Source organism: Gallus gallus, chromosome Z (genome assembly GCF_016699485.2).
Source record: "Gallus gallus isolate bGalGal1 chromosome Z, bGalGal1.mat.broiler.GRCg7b, whole genome shotgun sequence".
NCBI classification, from domain to species: Eukaryota; Metazoa; Chordata; class Aves; order Galliformes; family Phasianidae; genus Gallus; species Gallus gallus.
The window spans coordinates 33,928,891-33,949,175 of record NC_052572.1 but is presented as its reverse complement, the minus strand read 5'-3'; the positions used below and the strand labels follow the sequence as shown (position 1 = coordinate 33,949,175).

General features: G+C 40.8%; 1 protein-coding gene across 2 annotated transcripts in view; it reads right to left on the bottom strand.

Annotated features, from left to right (window-relative positions):
- Nucleotides 1-20,285, bottom strand: part of ADAMTSL1 (ADAMTS like 1) — a 439,216-nt gene that overhangs the window by 54,242 nt on the left and 364,689 nt on the right. For both annotated transcript variants that reach the window (XM_004949124.5, XM_429157.8), the window contains one exon: nucleotides 3,124-3,334. In XM_004949124.5, coding sequence (XP_004949181.2) covers nucleotides 3,124-3,334 — 211 coding nt within the window. The remainder of the gene's footprint in view (nucleotides 1-3,123; nucleotides 3,335-20,285) is intronic.

Genomic DNA, 20,285 nt, shown 5'->3' with positions numbered 1-20,285 from the left:
AAGCTCTGTCTTTACTCTGAAAGATCAATTTTATTCTATGGTTCTACAGCAAGATACAGCATCTATATAGGGAAAATATGCATTTCTCTCAGCTGGTTTCTAAGGACTATCACTAATATATTTAGAAAGGACAATTTACAATATAGAGAAAAATAGCGAGGAAAATATCTGAAAAGGATAAGAGCTTTCCCATGCTAGCTCTGTTGTTAAGCTATTGTTCTGATTATCTTTGGAGTGAAGATAGCACTGAGCAAGACAAAAAGAACACTAAGACTGAGACTGTGGCACTTAGTCATAAAATAAAGAAAGACAAAGATTTATTAACGAGTGTCTCCCATTTGAGGTCTAAAGAACAAATATTTCCAAAGGCTTGTAAAAATGAAAGCACATATCCACCTTCCTACAGCTACACACTACTGAAAACAAGATTAACATCCTAATGCATTTAGCTGAGAAAGAAAACTGTTCAAAAATACATAGTCTTGGACCTGAAAAGAGATATTTTAAAAATCACTCGGAATGTTACTACACTGATAATTATCCTGTGTTTATCTGCCAGAAACACTGGGGTTTTTAAAGGTATTTAATTCAGATAATCCTTCCTTAACAAGCATAATGAGCCTTAGAAGAGAAAATGCTGTGTATTGAAGTTTTAATCTCCTGTTTATTTGTTTACTTAAAATCTATTTTGAGAGTTTGGAAAAGAAGGATGAACTCCATAGATGAGACCGAAGAAATGTCTTCAATCTGTGCCATGAGGAGAACAGATGTTGCTTTCTATTGCCTGTGAAGCTTCATAGGACCTTTCTTACTATGAGAAAGCACCTTCCTGCACAACTCTCCACACATGTAGAAACACCTCTCAGGGATCCAGGGCAGTGGGAGTTCTGTGCAAGATCTGCAGGTACAAGGTCTGCAGGCCTCTCTAGCAGCCTCCTGGCTTGGTATCCCTGTTGCACAGCCTGAGTTTGCCTCCAGGCCATGTCTTGGCTACTAACATCTCATCTAGATCATCTCTTGCCTGTCCCAGAAGTCAAGTGGTTGTAATAATCATACAGTGCAATGCACTGTCCTGATGATGCAGGTTTTCATGAATGGAGGTCATCCATGGGAAACTTGTTTGACAGAACTGCCAGGCCTGGCATTGTTACAGGGTGGAAACTACAGTACAGAGGGTGGTGGTGCAGAAGAGGAAGACAGAAGGCCTTTAAGAAAATGAGAGGATGGAAATTCATTTTGATGGATATCTGCTTTTTCTTGCACTATATTCTTCTAGCCAGAGGCAGATGTCTACACTTAGAGAATTGTGCAGTTTATGCCATTTTCCCCTAAAGTTAATCACAAGAAATATTCAGCGCCCATATGGTGAGGTGCTATCTAAAGAGCAGAGCATCCTGCAAAGCCTGTGGAACAAAGTGCAGAGGAGCTACAGCGTGCCCTTTGTTAAGCCACAGCAGTGAATTGCAGCACAGATCCTCTGTCTCCACCCAGTCCAGAGAAGACAGTGGTTAACACATGAAGTGCAACCTGAACTGTCTAATTTAATTCCTGATTGATATATTTGTTAAAGCCTTTATATTTAATTGGGCTCCATCCTCCCTAAGATCTGCTACATCTCCTGCAAAAAGGCTGGTTATTTGAGAGTCCCTGAGAAAATATAAAATAAGCCTGAAACATTACTTGAGACAGGCAGACATGTGTATGTTTACACTGCTGAGGAAGACATTCAAATCCTGAAAAAAAATCTATTTTGAAATATTTCTCGCAGAAACTATTTTAGTACATTCCAGGCTGGCCTACAGCCAACAGCCATTTTTAGCAGAGCATCAATTTTTCAGTATACTATAATGAATGTTTCTTCTGACTGTTAAAATAAACTTGCAGAAAATTGTTTTCTCTAAGGACTGTGGCCAACTATAGGTTTTAATGAACACAGGCACACCTTATAGTTTATCTTTATTTTGTTATGTTAGTAGAAAGCTACTTGCTATTTACAAATACAGCATTTATGTGTGAGTACAGCCTAGAAATATTTAAAAGTACAACTAACCAAATATGTGTATGTGAATATTGGTAGACAAATTAACAATAAAGCATGAAATATTGCTCAATTGTTTTAAACAATGGACTAACACCATAGGCTAGTCATCTAGCTTTGACAGAACATCAGGCTGGCATAAATTTTGGTTGCTGGGATGGCTGCCCGAATCCAGAGGTCTCCTGTGAAGTACAGTTTCACAGATTTAACAGCTTCATTAGGTTATTGCATTAACATCTCCCTGGCTGCTAAGTCAAGGGTAGATTTTATAGATGGAGACTGGGAGTCACATGTAAGTACAGTGCCAAGTGCTCACGGTTCTCTAATAGCAGGGAATGAATCTTCACACTAGCAGAACTGAATGTTTAAATGGGTCTTTTGCTTGCACCTCCTCTGTACATTGACTTTTCCCTTGCTTTTCACCAGTGGGAGAGAGTAATTTCTTCCAATGAAGTATTATATCCAACATAAGCACCTTTAGGTCTTTTGAATTGCTTAAGTGTTTTCTTTTGCAACCAAGTGGCAGAAAATAAACTCATTTCAGGCTGCCTAATGAAAAGCCTTGTGCACATCCATTGTGTAGATGGGAATTTTCAGTAATATTGTAATAAAGAATGAGTTTCATAAAGTGAAGTACCCAATGCTCATATGTAACTTTGAAGGATGAGGAGAGATTCTTGCTCTAAAATAAATTATATGAGAATAGAAGGAATACTCAGCATGTTCTACAAATCCTCTCCTTCCTGATCCTTGCAGCTTTGTATTCTTAAAAATCCTGGCATTACTAATCCAAATCCAGCTGACCATCAATCACATCAATCATAGAATTACATCTGGAATCTATGGTCAGCTATTAAATGTTATCAGTTAATTTTGCTTTAGAAGTAGCAACAGTCATTATTTGCCAGTTAAAACCTTGATTCAGTTTTCACTAACAAGCAAAAAGACACACTTCTAATTTTTTGACTAGTTCATAAGTACAGTAAAAGAATTTTATTGACAAGTTAATGCAAAACAACTCACTGATAATGCATTCAACGACTACTTTCAGCAGTAATTAATGAGATTAACTCATACATTCTTACCTCTTGCCATTCTGTAGTGTACCAGGAGGGTGGGCAGTCAAAGCGATTACAGGCTTGTACAAGCGATGGCTTAGGTTTATGGCACAATTCATCTGCTAAGATCACGGTCTCATTACTTTCTCTTGATAGCAAGTGAGAACAGAAGACATCTCGTGTCTGCAATCCGACCCCACACGTAAGACTGCAGGTGTTCCATTTCCCAATTTCCCATCTGTGAAGGAGTCAGAAGAGAAAAACTTTAGCATAAAATAATGTAACCTTGATCTTTCTCTTTTTATAATAGCAGATGGTGTGAAGAAACAGTAAATGAAAGAGATTCCTCCTTCTCTGACCAAGGTGAACCTTCTGGTAGCTGCTGGATGAGGTTAAGAAGAGTATTAGCCTTTCCCCTGCATTCTTAGTTTTGTCAAAAGCTCCCGGACTTTAAGTTTGCAATACTGTAAGATTAGTTTTGTGTCCTAAATTAACAGTTTTTGATGAGCCAGAGCCTGGCTAACGTATTTCAAGACTGAATGGGCTTGATTAGATGGTTCTTTTCTGTCTTAAACCAAAAGACAAAAAAAGCTAGTAACAACATTTGTCAGAGGACTGGTGAATTCCTGAGCAGGAATTTCTTCCAGAAGATCTAGATGTGGGGTTCCTGACAGACTTTCCCTTGTTGTGGAGGTAAGGAGTGCTAAGGCCTCGAGAGATGCAACAGAACAGCAGCAAGACCTTAAATTTCCGAGTAAAAAGCTGTTACTGAGTAAACCCTTCTGTCCTAGCTGCATAAGTCCTGCATCGATGGAGTTGTTGATGGCTGAATTTCAGTGTTCATCACATTAAAGCTAGATTTCTAGTTTCTGAGCTGTACTGAAAATATCCACTAATTCTGACATTGATACACAGAAAACTGCTTAAACTGTCAGGTCTCTCTTTTGTACTCTACTAGAAGGCAATTCAGAGATATACAGAACACACACACAAAGAAATCCTATATTCAGAGTGAACAAAAAAGGTAATAGTCTTCCCATCAACTTTAGACAAAACACTAGACTGACATGGGCATACTCCCACATCCAAAATGATAGTACAAAAGACAGATACTGACACTTTCTCTAATCCTGAAGAATAGCTTCCCTTCCTGCATGATGTCACTGAAACTGCTGGGGGAGTAAATTAAACATTCAGGACAAGGAAGGCTCAGTGAATATGCCCTTGAAGAAAGTAAAACCAGGCAGAAACTAAAAAGAATGATTATGATGAAAGACACCCTCAGGCTCCAAGCAGGATAGGGACAGACAATGAACGAAAGTTATGAAACATGTCAGCAACATGAAGCAGAATCTGTGAAGGAGCTAAGGGGAAAAACTCTGACAGTCTACAGTCAGAAGTCATTGTAAACGGCTCAGCATGTTTCAGATACATCATGTTAGTAAATACTTTGGGGAAAAACACTCAATCACCTACTGTCACATATCTATTCTAACATCTCATTTTATTAAGTTGAACAAATGGAGAAGTTTGTAGGTAAGAAATAATTCTTCCTTACCAGATGGTAATGCAAATGGACCAAAAAGCCACATTGTTCCCCTTCTGTGCTCCAGCCGCTGATTACATTGTCTGATTTTATAGTGTGACAGGATGTGCTCTGAGCATTAGCATTATGCAATAATGACACTCTAGTTTGGTCTCAAACAACACCCTTGGTAGTGAAATTTACCCTTTCTTCCTTAAGTGCCCCACCACTATTGTGCTTTAAGCAGAAAAAAGAAAAAAAAAAAAGTGTTTAACCCTTTCTAACAATGAACAAACCCTGCATACCAAGCTAGAAGTTTCCATGGCCACTTTCCAGGTTGCAATATGCTGACGGCCACTTAAGTCTGATACTCAGAGCTATTTAGCAGTGGAATAGGAGTGACATCTGGCAGCCAGTTAGGCTAATCTGGAATATGTTCTCCATATGAATGATCTTGAGGGAGAGGTCTTCCCAGATTTTCCCATAAAATTGTCAGTCAGAATTAATGTGGATATCAGCTACCCTTTAGTTTCAGCACAATCTAAACTAAGATATTTGAGTAGGTGCTGAAAAGAAGGCATTTTCTTATTTCAGAATCTATTTTCATTCATGGGTAGTTGCCAAAGTTTCATGTATTCAAGTGATGGTAATAGATGTTGCCTCCAGCAACACATTGTTTGCTATTGGTATAAGAGCACAATGTTTCCGTTGGCAGTTCACATCTGTGTCTAGTAGTCCGCATACACTCTTTGGCGGTCTTAGTTTCTGCAGAAGAGAGTGTTTGTTTCCTCTTCTAGAAAGAAATGCTTTGTTTCAATAAAGAGAAAGGATTTTTTTTTTTTTTTTTATTCATAATGTTAGAGTTTTCTGTTGCAGGTTACACCTGTTGCCCTATCATTTATATCACTTTGTTCACAACTCCTTGCAGCTGCTCTTAGCAGGAGAGTCCTTAGATGTGCTCAGGAAATATGAGGTCAAATTCCCTTTTACCCTTGACTTTTATGGGGTTTCACAGATACAAAGCAAAGAATGGAGAATAGAGCAGGGATGTGCAATGTAACACAGAGATATTCAAATAACCAAACCCACAGGTGTTGTACATGCTTGGCAGAACTACAGTCCTACAAAAATACAGAGAAGATCAGCGATGACCTTATAGAATAGAGTCCCAGGGCTGTAGGATTATTTTATAATAGCTAAAGGTGATTGCACTACTTTGTAAACTGGGTAAGACAGTATTAGTACCAGTAGTTTTAGATCTACTTCTACGGTAGGAGATAATAACCCTTTTTTAAATACAGTCTTTATGTAGTAAGTTTTATTTGTAGAGTGTTGTGAAATGGGAGCTCAAATAATTAATCTTTTATTTCACATGGTCATTATCTGCATGCTCTTCTGTTCTAGTTGTTGCTCTTGTTGTTGCTGTTATTTGTTTTTTGTTTGTTTTTGATGGGTTTGGGTTTTTTTTTGTGTGTGTGTGTTTTACTGAACTAACTCTTCCAATGGGTATGGCACACAAAACAGAATAATAACATGATATCCTGCATGCAGTTCACAATGCCAGAATTAAAATTCAAATATAGTATAATCCTATACTTCAAAAGGCGAATAAGGTATTTCCAAGACCAAGCCAAGGAAAGCTCATGCAAGTGGAATTGGAACCTTTGTGAGCTGACTGTGATTGTTGTTAAGGTATGGACTTCAGGAAAAATCTTCATTCTCGCTATTTTAGAGCTCACTCAACAGTCGTAGAATCATAAAATGGCTTGGATTGGAAGGGACCTCAAGGATCAGTAGGTTCCAAGCCCCTGCTGCAGGCAGGGTTGCCAACTGCTAGATCAAGTACTAGATCAGGCTACTCAGGTCCCCATTCAACCTGACTCAACCACCTCCCTGGGGAGCCTATTCTAGTGTTTAACCACCCTTTCTGTAAATAAGTTTTCCTGATATCCAAACTAAACCTCTCCTGGTGCAACTTGAGGCCATTTCCCCTCATCCTGTCACCTGTCAGCAGTGAGACGAGACCTACCCCGCTCTCACTGCAATCACCTTTTAGGTATTTGAACAGAGTAATAAGGTCTCTCCTCAGCCTCCTCTTCCCCACACTAAATAGCTCCAATTCCTTCAGTCTTTCCTTGTAGGGCATATTCTCCAAGTCCTTCACAAGCCTCGTTGCCCTTCTTTGGACCTGCTCCAGCACCTCCATGTCCCTTCTGTACTGAGGTGCCCAAAACTGAACACAGTACTCGAGGTGAAGCCTCACCAGTGCTGAGTACAGGGGCAGGATTACTTCCCTAGTCCTGCTCACCACACCGTTCCTGATACAAGCCAGGATGCCATTGGCCTTCTTGGCCACCTGGGCACACTGCTGGCTCATATTCATCCCACTGTCCATCAGTACACCAAGGTCCCTTTCCATCAGGCAGCTTTCCAGCCACACCTCCCCAAGCCTGTAGGGTTGCCTGGGGTTGCTGTGACCAAAATGCAGGACCTGACACTTGGCCCTCTTGAAACTCATACAGTTTACCTTGGTCCATCGATCCAGTCTATCCAGGCCCATCTGTAGTGCCTTTCTCTGCTCTGGCAGATCAACACTCTCTCCCGGCTTGGTGTCAAAACCTGTTCATGGCTGTTTTTCAGAGGGAGCACCTTGCTGTCTACTTCTTAGCCCAGAGGGTAACTCCCTACCTCACCTATGCCTTCTAAAAAGTTCATAACCCTCAGTGATGGTATTCCAGTTATGTGAATCATCCCACCATGTTTCTGTGACAGAAATAAAATCACAGTTTTTCACCACTGTTTCCAGCTCCTGCTAATTTCCAATGCTGTGTACATTGGTATAGAGGCACTTTAGCTTAGCTTTCAGATGCATGATCTTTCTTGAGGAGCCCTCCCACAAGCCTCTCAAACAAACTGGAGGTTTTTTCCCACTGCTTCCTAAAGTGATAGTGTTCCCTCTGTCACTCTACACTACACTCCATTCCCCCAGCAGATCTAGTGGTGATGAGCTCAGTTGGTACTTCCTGTACTGCTTCTCAAAGTCTGTTGAAAAGACTGCATGCTTTTGGCATGGAATATTCTTTTACCCCTTCCTTGTTTTTCTGCCTCTAGTGCCCAACTCTATACTGAAATATAGCAACAGGGAAATGGCAACTTTTCAGCCTTTTCTATAGCAGAACTGTAGCAAATCTATTCCCATAAATCTCTGGTTTATTCCAGCTTTAGATCTATCAGATTATCAGCTCTAGCACGTACCTAAAGAGCAGTTATGTAATTAAGTATAACATAAAATTTCAAAAGATTTTGATTACTGTACATCATAGGAAACAAAATTGTATAGGTTCTCATGGATACTGACACATATGATATCTTGACTTTTTAAACTGATTGAAGTAAAACTAAATCAATGCAAAAACACAGAGATATTTAGAGATGACTAAAAATGAGAATTGTAGCAGGAAAAAGACAATGCATTGGGCCAGGTGTATTGAAACAGAGGTGTGTACATCAGTGATGGGCTTACTGGAAAGGACATACAAGCAAACATTTCAAATGAACATCAATAAAAAACCTGTTTCCTCTGGAAAGGTGTAGTGAGCAGAGGATGATCTTTAAACACAGCCTATGTCAGGTATCATCATAAAAACAAAACACAAAACTAATTACAGGAACTTTTCACTTTCCAGATGAACAGTCTTCTACTTCCAGCAGACTATTGTGATCTGTTAGTAGTTTTTTTTTTTAGAGTTGGTGAAGTATATGGAACTTATAATAAACATGAAGAGAGTTGAACTAATTAGTTCAAGTCAATGGTTTCCCTTTAGGTATTTTTTATACACAATGTTATGGGTTAGTCTAAGACTCAAGAGAAGTTAATGAAAAGCCAAAGCAACCTGAGCACTACATTTCCCGCACTTCCAGGAACTACAAACTAACAACTGTGAATTGATAATGGTGATCTTTTATGAAAAGAAAACATCCTGTTAGGAAATCTAATAGTGAATTCATATCATGAATTAGATAAATAATCTGCAATGTACTAGTAATTGATTTTACCAATTAAAATTCTCATTTGTAGACATCAAAGAGTGACCAATTTTTTGAAACATACTCATTGAATGAATCAGGCTTGACTAGAGAGTGGGTATACATGGGCTTAATTTCAGGTAAACAAACAATTTTCACAATTAACCTCAGTATATTTTACAATGTGAATATTTGCAGACCCCTCAAATAAAAGAAAGAGAACAATTATGAAGCTCCAATTTGCAATAAATAAATAAATAAATACATACATACATACATACATAAAAATAAAAATAAATAAAAATGCCTGTAATCTGAACATCTTGATTTATATCACAACACAATTATTGTGTACCATTAGTACAAGTCTAAAAATGCTTTAAAATAAAACAGCTTAATCATGCTATTTTCTAATAAAGGAAACCCTCTTGACATATTTAACAGAAATCTTGCCTGAAATCAATAACTTAATCTTGTTACACTTCAATGACTTTCAAGTTTTGTAAGGGCTCACATATTCAATAATCTGGAGACTTGAACCCAATGTCAACCTGTTCAAAAGGAAAAGAAAAAAGACTCTAACACTGAACATGAGCATGAACTTCTAAATAGTTCTACACAATTACTTATTATTAGAAATAAACATTAGAAATAAATTATTTTTTTTTCTTGTGATAAAACAAAAAATACCAAAGTCATATTGTGGCCAAGAAATTTAGATGAAGAACTGAAGGATCAAGTTATCAGGACCCAGTTCCTGCTCTTCACTGGACTCCAGAGGTGGCTGAGATGAAAACTGCTGAATACAGACTAGCCTGTGAGACTGTGAATAGCCTCTTTGAGCACAATGAGAACACTGAAGTGCTAGGCTGGATTATATTATTCTCCCAGGCAGAAAAGAAGGTTATCAGAAGTAGTGAAAATGGGTTCACAAAGAGGGAATCATGCTTGACCAATCTGGAATTGACCTCTAGGTTGTCATGACTTCTTGGGTGGATGAGGGAAGAGCAGATGACATTATCCACCTTGACTTCAGCAAGGCTTTTGAAACTGCTTCCCATAGCATTCTCATAGGTTAGCTTCAGAAATGTGGGATAGATGAGTGGATAGTAAGGTGGACTGAGAACTGGATGACTGGAAAAGCTGAGTGTTGTGTTCAGCAGTGCAGAGGAGGCCTATAGCGAGTGGTGCTTCCAGGAGCTGGTACTGGGTCTTGTCTTGTTCACATCATTCATCAATTAACTGGATAACAAGACAGAATATACCTTCAGCAGGTTTGCTGATGATACAAAGCTGGGAGGAGTGGCTGAAACACCAGAAGACTGTGTTGTCATTCAACAAGGCCTGGACAGGCTTGAGAGTTGGGCAGAGAGAAAACTAATGAGGTTTGACCAGGGCAAGTGTAGAGTCCAACACCCGGAGAGTAGTAACTGCCACTGTCAGTACAGGTTAGGGGCTGACCTGCTAGAAAGGAGGTCTGCGAAGAAGGACCTGGGTGTTCTGGTGGACAACAGGTTGGCCATGAGCCAGCAGTGTGCCCCTGTGGCCAAGAAGGCCAGTGTCCCATCCTGGCACACATTAAAAAGAGTGTGGCCAGCAGGACGAGGGAGATAATCCGATAATCCTCCCCATCTACTCTGCCATGGTGAGATCACATCCGGAGTACTGGGTCCTGTTCTGTTCTCCCCAGTGCAAGGAAGACAGCAGTCTCCTGGAGAGAGTCCGGAGGAGGGCTGGAAAGATGAGGAACTCCAATGAGCATCTCCCTTATGAGGAAAGGCTGAGAGACCTGAGACAGTTTGGCCTGCAGAAGAGAAGACTGAGAGGGGATCTTCTCAAGTCTTGGGAAGATCTGAAGAGTGGATGTCAGGACAATGGGGTCAGGATCTTTTTGGTGGTGCCCAGTGATAGGATAAGGGACAACTGGCACAAACTGAAACATAGAAAATTTCTATTTCAACTTTTATTGTGAGGTTGACAGAGCACTGGAACAGGCTGGCCAGAGAGACTGTGTAATCTCCTTCTCTGGAGATACTCAAAACCTCCCTGGACACTTTTGTGCATGACGTACTGTAGGGAACCTGCTTGAGCAGGGGGTTGGACTAGATGATCTCCAGAGATGCTTTCCAACTGCTACAATTCTGTGATTCTGTGTCTTGGCTTCAGACTTGCAGTCTTAACAGTACTTCCTTTTCTCTTCGGTTTAATCCCTGTTATCTGCTAAGGCCCTAGCTCTGTAGCAGAGATGATCTCTTTGTCTTTATCTACTGCCCAGAACCATGGGACAGGAGCCTCTAGCCATTAGTGTGTTGTAGACAGTAGCAGTGACAATGTACATTAGTTTTGAAACTTCAATCTCTCTGCTAGAGAAACTGGACATCACATAGCAATTCTGCTAGCTGGCTTGATCAGAAAATGACACCAGTGAGTAACCAGCTAGCTGCTCATGAATGAAGAGGACACTAGGATCAGAGCAGCTATCCCCAAAGAACCGTTGCTTTACAGAACAAAGCACTGTCACACCCCCATAGTAGCCTGGAAAAAGTAAATTATGAATGCATAACTTTAAAAATGTATAGCCTATAGAGCCAAAGCAATGTTTAGCATGTGGCTTTGGATCAGGCCCTATATTCATAGCATACATGGTAAAAAGCAAAGCATTCTAAGTCATTAGGTGTTGTCAGTGAAGAACATGTTCTTGAGATACATAATTTTCATCCTGAGAGAATCCCTTTAAGAAATGCCAAGAAAACTGAATGCTGCACAGGAAAAGTAAATATCCTCCCATAAAAAGACCTCACAAAACAGTTCTAAAAAAAAAGGAATTATTTTCATTTTTACATGTTTATATGATATGAAAGTGAGACAAAAATCTGCTTTTTTTTTTTCTTCTTTTTTTCTTTTTTTTTTTTCCCCTCCCTGAAATAATTATTCACCTGTGTGGAAAGAGGTTTGTGCTTACTGAACTTCCAGCATCTCCCTGAATACAGATGTTACTCACTGTACAAGGACAGGGTGGCAGCTGTGTACTGACATGCAACAGACTAAGTCAATCACACACCACATCAGTAATGGCTTCTTCTCATCACGTCTCAACTTGTGCATCCTACATTGGATCCTGCACAGCAAGAAGTCTAATTGAAGCACACAGTTTCTCTCTTTCTTATCTGTTTTTGATCTGGAGCTCTGTTTGCAGCACACCTTCCATACAGAAGTGTGAAAAGGTTTCTTGAGACTCCTTTAATAGATTTTTTTGGGGGTTGAGTAAGTATCTTCAGTGTCAACTCTTAAATATCATCTAGAAAATGAACTTAAAGTTTGGGCAGCAGAGAGAGTTAGTGTTAATCCTGGATGGGAAGAATTGTTTCCGGTGAGGCTATAGGATTGTGATGAAGACTTCAAGATCAGTTCCTGGCTTTATAGTCATTCTAGTTTCAAAGAAAGGGGTCTAAGAGGTAAGAATTTAACTATAGCTTATTTTTCTTTCAGCTGTTAAATCACTCACTGTAAAATCAGACTCCTCCTTTGAAGTGAAGTGTGAGATCAAAAACCTCCACCTGGACATTAAAACATGGATCTGTGTCTGTAGGAAGTAATTTCCTCACTTCCATGACTCAGTCTGTAATTACAGGGAACATTAAAAATGCATACAAATTATGCATATATCTCAGAGGAAAAGTGAGATTTAACTAATATTTGAAAAAGGAAATACTCGATTCAATTAATAAATAACTAAAGGAAATAAAAATTAAAAGGCAAAGTATTTTTTAATTAGCAGCAGCAACAGAAAAATAGAATCATAGAATCATAGAATTGCTCAGGTTGGAATAGACTTTCAAGATCATCAAGTCCAACCACAACCTAACTATATTACCCTAACTCTAACAACCCTCTGCTAAATCATGTCCCTGAGCACCAATCCAAACGGTTTTTAAAACACATCCAGAGATGGTGACTCAATCACCTCCCTAGGGAGCCTATTCCAGTGCTTAACAATGCCTTCTGTAAATAACTGACACTTAGTTGTTGTCCAGGGCTAGTCTGACAAAATCTTGTAGTTTTATTTTCAGTATTTCTAATGCAATAAGGGATCAGAACTGTTCTGTGCAAAAGGCAGGGAAAGATTCAGGGGATGACTGTGCACAGGGAAGAGAAGGACACTTTTCTTCAAGAGAAAGATGCTTTTCACTTGTAAGCGAAATTAATCCATCAGAAGAGAAGCCCATGCAGCCAACACACGTGAGCAGATCAAAGGCCCAATGAAAGTGCTCTGGGAGATGACAGAAGTGGCCTGCATTCACTCTGTAGACTTATCTGTATCAATGAATATTGCAGCTCATTATAGCTGAAACTGGCTGGGAGCCAGTATTTGTATAACAGAGCCAAATGGAGGAAAACAGAGGAGGAACTCAGAGGTCAATGAAGAACAGAGTGTAAATGGAGTATGCAACAATACTGCAAATGGCAATTTTGGTTGCTTTAGTAATTTCCTGACCTACTTCAAGTAACATATATATATATATATATATATATATATAATTCTTAACAGTAAACAACTCTTGCTACCTCTTGAGTTGAAGGAGAGACTATCTGCCATTAGATCAGGTCAGAAAGGAAGGTTTGTGGCTTTATGCCAACACTTTGAACAGTGAGAGGCTGTACTGTAGGAGGTTGAACAGTAGGAAGTTGTCCAGTGGGACTTTGGAGGGACTACTGCAGACACAGAATGTGTGAGCCACAGAGCAACATGAAAGATAACTTCAAGTGAATTCATTTGACAGAGAGCTATTTTGAGAGATTAGGAGACATACTGACTACTACAGAAAAGTATCTCACAAGAGAATTTTATTTTCTGTGCTAATTGAAATACTGAGATAAATGACAGCAATGGCCATCTTTGATATAGCTACATAGTCCAGACTATACTTGATAGACAAATGAGTTGGTTTTTGGCTCATGTTTAGATTTGGGCTCATGCTCAAAGCAGTGACTTCTTACAAGAAGGTTGTTCAGTGTTTTATGTGAAATACATCAGAACTGTCCTCTGTAACCCCTTTCAAAAATGAAGACAGGAAACAGTTGTAGAGCAGAGTATATAATAAAAAGGAGGAAGTCTGGTTAAGAAGTAACACAGGAAGATCTGAGGAATGGGACAGAAATTGCACACATAAATTGCAGACTATGAATAAGTAGTGTAGGAAGGAATGCACATTTTCGGAACCACAGTGGAGTGTGTTAGAATATCCCTTGACCTTCACCAAAGTAATGCAAAATAATATGCATTTTCTTGAATAAATTGTACCCTCAATCTACAAAGCACTCTCACATGCTTCTACTGTGAAGAAGCAGGGGGAGAGGTTAATACTCTGCTGCCCAGGCCAGAGCTTCTTTGTGTCCAAGATTCCGTGGCTCTATTCTTCATGACAGACTCTGACTTGCAAGCCAACACCTTATAGGCCTATGTTTATGCCATATGGGAAATGTTACAAAACAGCTGCTCTTGAAGAAGAAATCAACGAGCCGGTAGACACCAGAAGACAAAGAAAGACGAAGCTCAGCAGGTGGGAAAGATGGGCAATGAACTGATCATTTGTAACGTGTACTGTGTCTGAAATTAAGCATTCTAAAAATCAGATTCTTGGAAATAGATGTAAGTGGCACATACAAGAAACCTGGCTTGCTGACCTGTAAGTTCAATATTCATGAGCATGTGGTTTTGTTCTACTGAGTGAAAGCACTCTCCTCAAATCCAAGGATGCTCTTCCTAAAGTGTCAGTGCAGGAAAGAAGAAAGGAAGATGTCACTGATCTGAATGGACAAAGAAATCATATTCATGAATGAAGCAGTGTTCAGACAACAGTCTAGGCTTAAGGAATTCTTGCAAGTCCAAGTTTTGCAAGCAGTAATGCCACAGAGACAGCAAATAACATGAGCTTCTTGCTGACCCATCTGGTGGTATTTCAGGGATAATATTTTTGTTACAATGAACTGTTCCTGAACTATTCCACCAGTGCAGAAGGTACAAACAGGCTGTGTTTCAAAATCAGGTGTACAAGATTTTTCTCAATTTCTTTCTTTTTCTTATTTATTTTTTTTTTAATAGGGAGAGAGGAAAACAGTTGAATATATATTTATGCTATTATGTCTAAACTCAAGAAACTCCCAGTGCCCGCTTATGTTTCATTTGTCTTCCGTTTTCTTTTTGCAGTATACTGTCGGATAGTGCAAGAATTTTGCCCTGAAGGCACATCCAGACCCAAATTTTTTCTTTAATTTCCACTTTCAGATCCTGACACTCCCACTGATAATCTACTTAGTAATTTATTCACTCTTCTTCAGTAGAAGACCGAGTTCGTCATGCATAGTGAGGAAGTTCTAAACTCATTTGACACCCATGTTTGTAACCGAAGCAGCCATGGTAAAGACTTCAGGTTCATAGGGGCATCTACCAAGATCTGAATGTGATTCATAAAATACATGAAAGGAAAAGTAAAAAAATTGTGTCAGTAAAAAATGGTGTCAGAAATGTTAAAATAATAAATATATTAAAAAATAAAAAAAAAAGCAAATTTGTACTAAAACACTTTGCATCTCCATCCAAATAGTTATTACTATATATATATGTGTGTGCAGAATCCAGAGTTTATGGAATGGCAATTTAAAACACATACCCCCTAATCTTTGAGAAACTGTTTCTCAGATCTTGGGGAAAATCCTGGCTTTAGACAGCACAGTTTGCTTCCTTGTGGGAAGAGAATTAAATTATCTGACATACCAGAACAGCTTTGTTTAGGTTAGGAGCTCTAACAGTGTAACTACAGTAAATAAAAATAAAAACAAGACCTCTGTCTAATATAGTTAAAGTGATACAAATCTGTGGATAGAATGGGTAGTAACTAAATTCATTGCTGTTCACCTCTCTGTTAATGGTTCAAAGCTTTCCCAAAGCTGTGAATGGCAAAGATAGAAAAGTAGTTGGGGACAATGCAGAATAAGTCAGCTTAGCTACACTTCACAGAATCATAGAACCGTATGTGTTGGAAGGGAAGTCTAGAGATCATTGAGTTCAACTCCCTTGCTTAAGCAGGTTCCCTACAGTACTTCATACACAGGAAAGCATCCAGGAAAGTTTTGAACATCTCCAGAGAAGGAGATTACACAGCCTCTCTGGCCAGCCTCTGTCAACCTCACAGTAAAGAAGTTCCTTCTCATGTTCCAAAGGAACTTTCTACGTTTCAGTTTGTGCCAGTTGTCCCTTATCCTATCACTGGGCACCACCAAAAAGATCCTGACCCCATTGTCCTGACATCCACTCTTCAGATCTTCCCAAGACTTGAGAAGATCCCCTCTCAGTCTTCTCTTCTGCAGGCCAAACTGTCTCAGGTCTCTCAGCCTTTCCTCATAAGGGAGATGCTCATTGGAGTTCCTCATCTTTCCAGCCCTCCTCCGGACTCTCTCCAGGAGACTGCTGTCTTCCTTGCACTGGGGAGAACAGAACAGGACCCAGTACTCCGGATGTGATCTCACCATGGCAGAGTAGATGGGGAGGATTATCGGATTATCTCCCTCGTCCTGCTGGCCACACTCTTTTTAATGTGTGCCAGGATGGGACACTGGCCTTCTTGGCCACAGGGGCACACTGCTGGCTCATGGCCAACCTGTTGTCCACCAGAACACCCAGGTCCTTCTTCGCAGACCTCCTTTCTAGCAGGTCAGCCCCTAACCTGTACTGACAGTGGCAGTTACTACTCTCCGGGTGTTGGACTCTACACTTGCCCTGGTCAAACCTCATTAGTTTTCTCTCTGCCCAACTCTCAAGCCTGTCCAGGCCTTGTTGAATGATAACAGTCTTCTGGTGTTTCAGCCACTCCTCTCAGTTTCATATTAGCCGCAAACCCGTGAATGTGCATTCTAATGCATCCTACTTTCTAAGGGTGTGTTTTAATAGATAACTGCACACCACAAACTGTTCCATCACTGAGACCTTCAGTGCCTAACAATGATAGCAGAGAGCTCAGGAAGTTAACAGGAGTTAGGATCACTTAGCTGAAGATAAAGATTTTCAAGAACACGAATAAGACAGCTTGCTCTGCTATTGCATATGACAGACCTAGCTGAGAGTTGAGACAGTGAATTAATACTCTCAGTAACATTGAGAATACATTTACAGAACAAACTAAAAATTAGAAATAAAGATCCAAAATGCAGAAATGAGAGCACATTTAATCAAAATATCAAAAAATAACAAATGGTAGCAAATAACTTAATTATAGTTTGCACTAAAGGGAAAAGTGGAAAGAAGTGGACTGTGTTAAGGTGACTAGAACCAGAAAACTAACAATGCCAGGAATAAAAAAGAGGGGGAATAGCCCTCTGTGGAACTCAGTCCCTACAATGGCTTAATGTTCATCCTATCACAAATCAGAATATAAAAAGCCTGTGGAAGGCCATCATCAAATTGTGTTTAAACTCAACAACATACTAACTTGGCAAACCTGTCACCAGGAGTTTTGCTTTGAGGAAAACTGTCTATGAAGCTATGCATGACACTGAGTAAGAAGTGTAATCTGTCATTCACTGAATCACTACCCCCTCAATGAAAAATTTCCCTGATGTCTAATTTAAATTTTCCCTACTCTAGTTTAAACCCATTCCCCCCTGTCCTATCACTATCTACCCATCCTGTTGATAATCTTTAAATATATAATCCCTTTAAATATTGGAAGGCCATAATGATGTCTCCTCAAAGACTTCTCCAGACTGAACAAACCACAAGCCCAGCTCCTCCAGCCTGTCTTCTTAGGAGAGGAGCTCCAGCCCTCTCATCATCTTCATGGTCCTCCTATGGACTCTCTCCAGAAGTTACACATCTTTCCTCTGCTGAGGGCCCTAGACTTCAACACAGTACTCCAGATGAGGCCTCACAAGGGCAGAGCAGAGAGGGACAGTCATCTTCCTTGCTTTGTTGGCCATTCCTCTTTTGTTGCAGCTCAGGGTAATATTGGCAGTCTGTGCTGCAAGTGCACACTGCTGGCTCACATTACGTTTTTCATCTACCAGGACTCCTAAATCTTTCTCAGCAGGCCTGCTCTCAAGGAGTTCTTCTCTCAGACTGTACATGTATCTGAAATTACCCTGACCCAAGGGAAACACCCTGCACTGAGCATTGTTGAACCTCATTAAGTGCACATGGGCCCAGCTTTAGAGTTTGTCAAGGTCCCTCTCAATGGCATTGATTCCTTCTGCTCTATCAACTGCACCACCCAGCTTAGTGTCATTTTCAAACTTGCTGAGGGTTAATATTACCCGGTTTTACCTGAACATACCACACAGGTGTGTGAGGGTGAGAATGTGGGTGCATATGTATTTGCATATGTTCACCCAAGAGTGCTGAGGGAACTGGCGGAGGTGATAGCCGAGCCGCTTTCCATCATCTATCAGCACTCCTTGTTGACGGGTGAGGTCCCAGAAGACTGGAGGCTTGCCAGTGTGACTCCCATCTGCAAGAAGGGCTGCAGGGAGGATCCAGGGAACTACAGGCTTGTTAGCCTGACCTCGGTGCTGGGGAAGATTATGGAGCAGATTGTCTTGAGGGAGATCACGCAGCATGTGCGGGACAACCAGGGGATCAGGCCTAGCCAGCATGGGTTCACGAAGGGCAGGTCCTGCTTGACAAACCTGATCTTCTATGATCTAGTGACCCATCTCGTGGATGAGGGAAAGGCTGTTGATGTAGTCTAGCTAGACTTCAGCAAAGCCTTTGACACTGTCTCCCACAGTATTGTCCTGCAGAAGCTGGAGTCCATGGCTTGGACAGGTACACTCTTGGCTGGGTAAGGAACTGGCTGGAGGGCCGGGCCCAGAGAGTGGTGGTGAATGGAGTTAAATCCAGCTGGTGACCGGTCACGAGTGGTGTTCCCCAGGGGTCCGGGCTGGGGCCTGTCCTGTTTAATATCTTTATTGATGACCTGGATGAGGGCATTGAGTGCACCCTCACTAAGTTTGCAGATGACACCAAGCTGGCTGGAAGTGTTGATCTGCCTGAGGGTAGCGAGGCCCTACAGAGGGATCTGGATAGGCTGGATAGCTGGGCTGAAGCCAATGGGATGAGGTTCAACAAGTCCAAAAGCCGGGTCCTGCACTTTGGCCGCAATAACCCCAGGCAATGCTACAGGCTTGGGGCAGAGTGGCTGGAAGACTCTGTAGAGGAAATGGATCTGGGGATGTTGATTGATGCTAGATTGAACATGAGCCAGCAGTGTGCCCAGGTGGCCAAAAAGGCCAATGGCATCCTGGCTTGTATCAGAAATACTGTGGCCAGCAGGAACAGGGAAGTAATTGTCCCCTGTACTCAGCACTGGTGAGGCCTCACCTCGAGTACTGTGTCCAGTTTTGGGCCCCTCACTGTAAGAAATACATCGAGGCCCTGGAGCGTGTCCAGAGGAGGGCAACAAAGCCGGTGAGGGTTCTGGAGCACAGGCCTTATGAGGAGCGGCTGAAGGAGCTGGGATTGAACAATCTAGAGAAGAGGAGGCTCAGGGAAGACGTTATTGCTCTCTACAACTACCTGAAAGGAGGTTGTAGTGAGCTGGAGGTCAGCCTCTTCTCTCGTGTGACTAGTGATAGGACTAGTCAGGGAAGATTCAGGCTGGACGTTAGGAAATACTACTTGTCTGAAAGGGTGGTCAGGCACTGGCGTGGGCTGCCCAGAGAGGTGGTGGAGTCACTGACCCTGAAGGTGTTCAAAGAGCGTTTGGATGTTGTGTTGAGGGACATGGTTTAGCAAGAACCACTGGTGAAGGGCAAACGAATGGTTGGACTGGATGATCCTGTGGGTCTTTTCCAACCTTAGTGATTCTATGATTCTACGATTAGTATGTGTGCACCTGAGAATAGCTGTAAATAGTGTGATCAGTTATACTGTGCTTCAGTTTAGCTTGGTACAAGAACTCATTGCTAAAATTATCTGGCTCACAACCTGTAGAGGGTCAGATAACACCATCATGGGTCACTGTCCCTTAGTTCTTGAAAGAATTGTACTTTATTCTCATAGTCAAACAAATATCTGTTTACTACTGCACTTCAACTTCGTGAAGAGAAGAAATCAACTTAAAACAGAAATTGATAAATTGGTCTCAAAACTCCTCAGCATAAGAAATAAAACAATATGTTACTAAAAAAAATTATTTACAGCTGCAATCTAATATTTTATGATCTAAAATGGAGGAAGATACCTATGAATAGAGCTCTATCTAATGAATGAACTGAATTCAAGAAAAAAATGACTGTGATGGACACTCCAGAGCCATTCTGCTGATCCTAACAACTGGTAAGTTGCTTCATTCTTCACGATTAATGTGCTGAGGAGGTGCTGAAAGGAGAAACTCCCTGTGGGCCCACTTGGTGACTTCACTGCAGCTACTGCTGAGTGAGAGATATCAAGGAACATGCAACTATTTCTCCTCCATAGCCAGTGTATCCAGAGAGTGCAGAGAATGGTGGCCCATCAAGAACATCTTGGACAATCTCTTAACTACAAAGTGTTCGAAGGGAAGAGTAAATAAAACAAAAGAAGTAGGGGAAACACAAATATTTTTAGGTCGTATTAATGAGTTTTTAAGTCTACGGAAGTACCAAA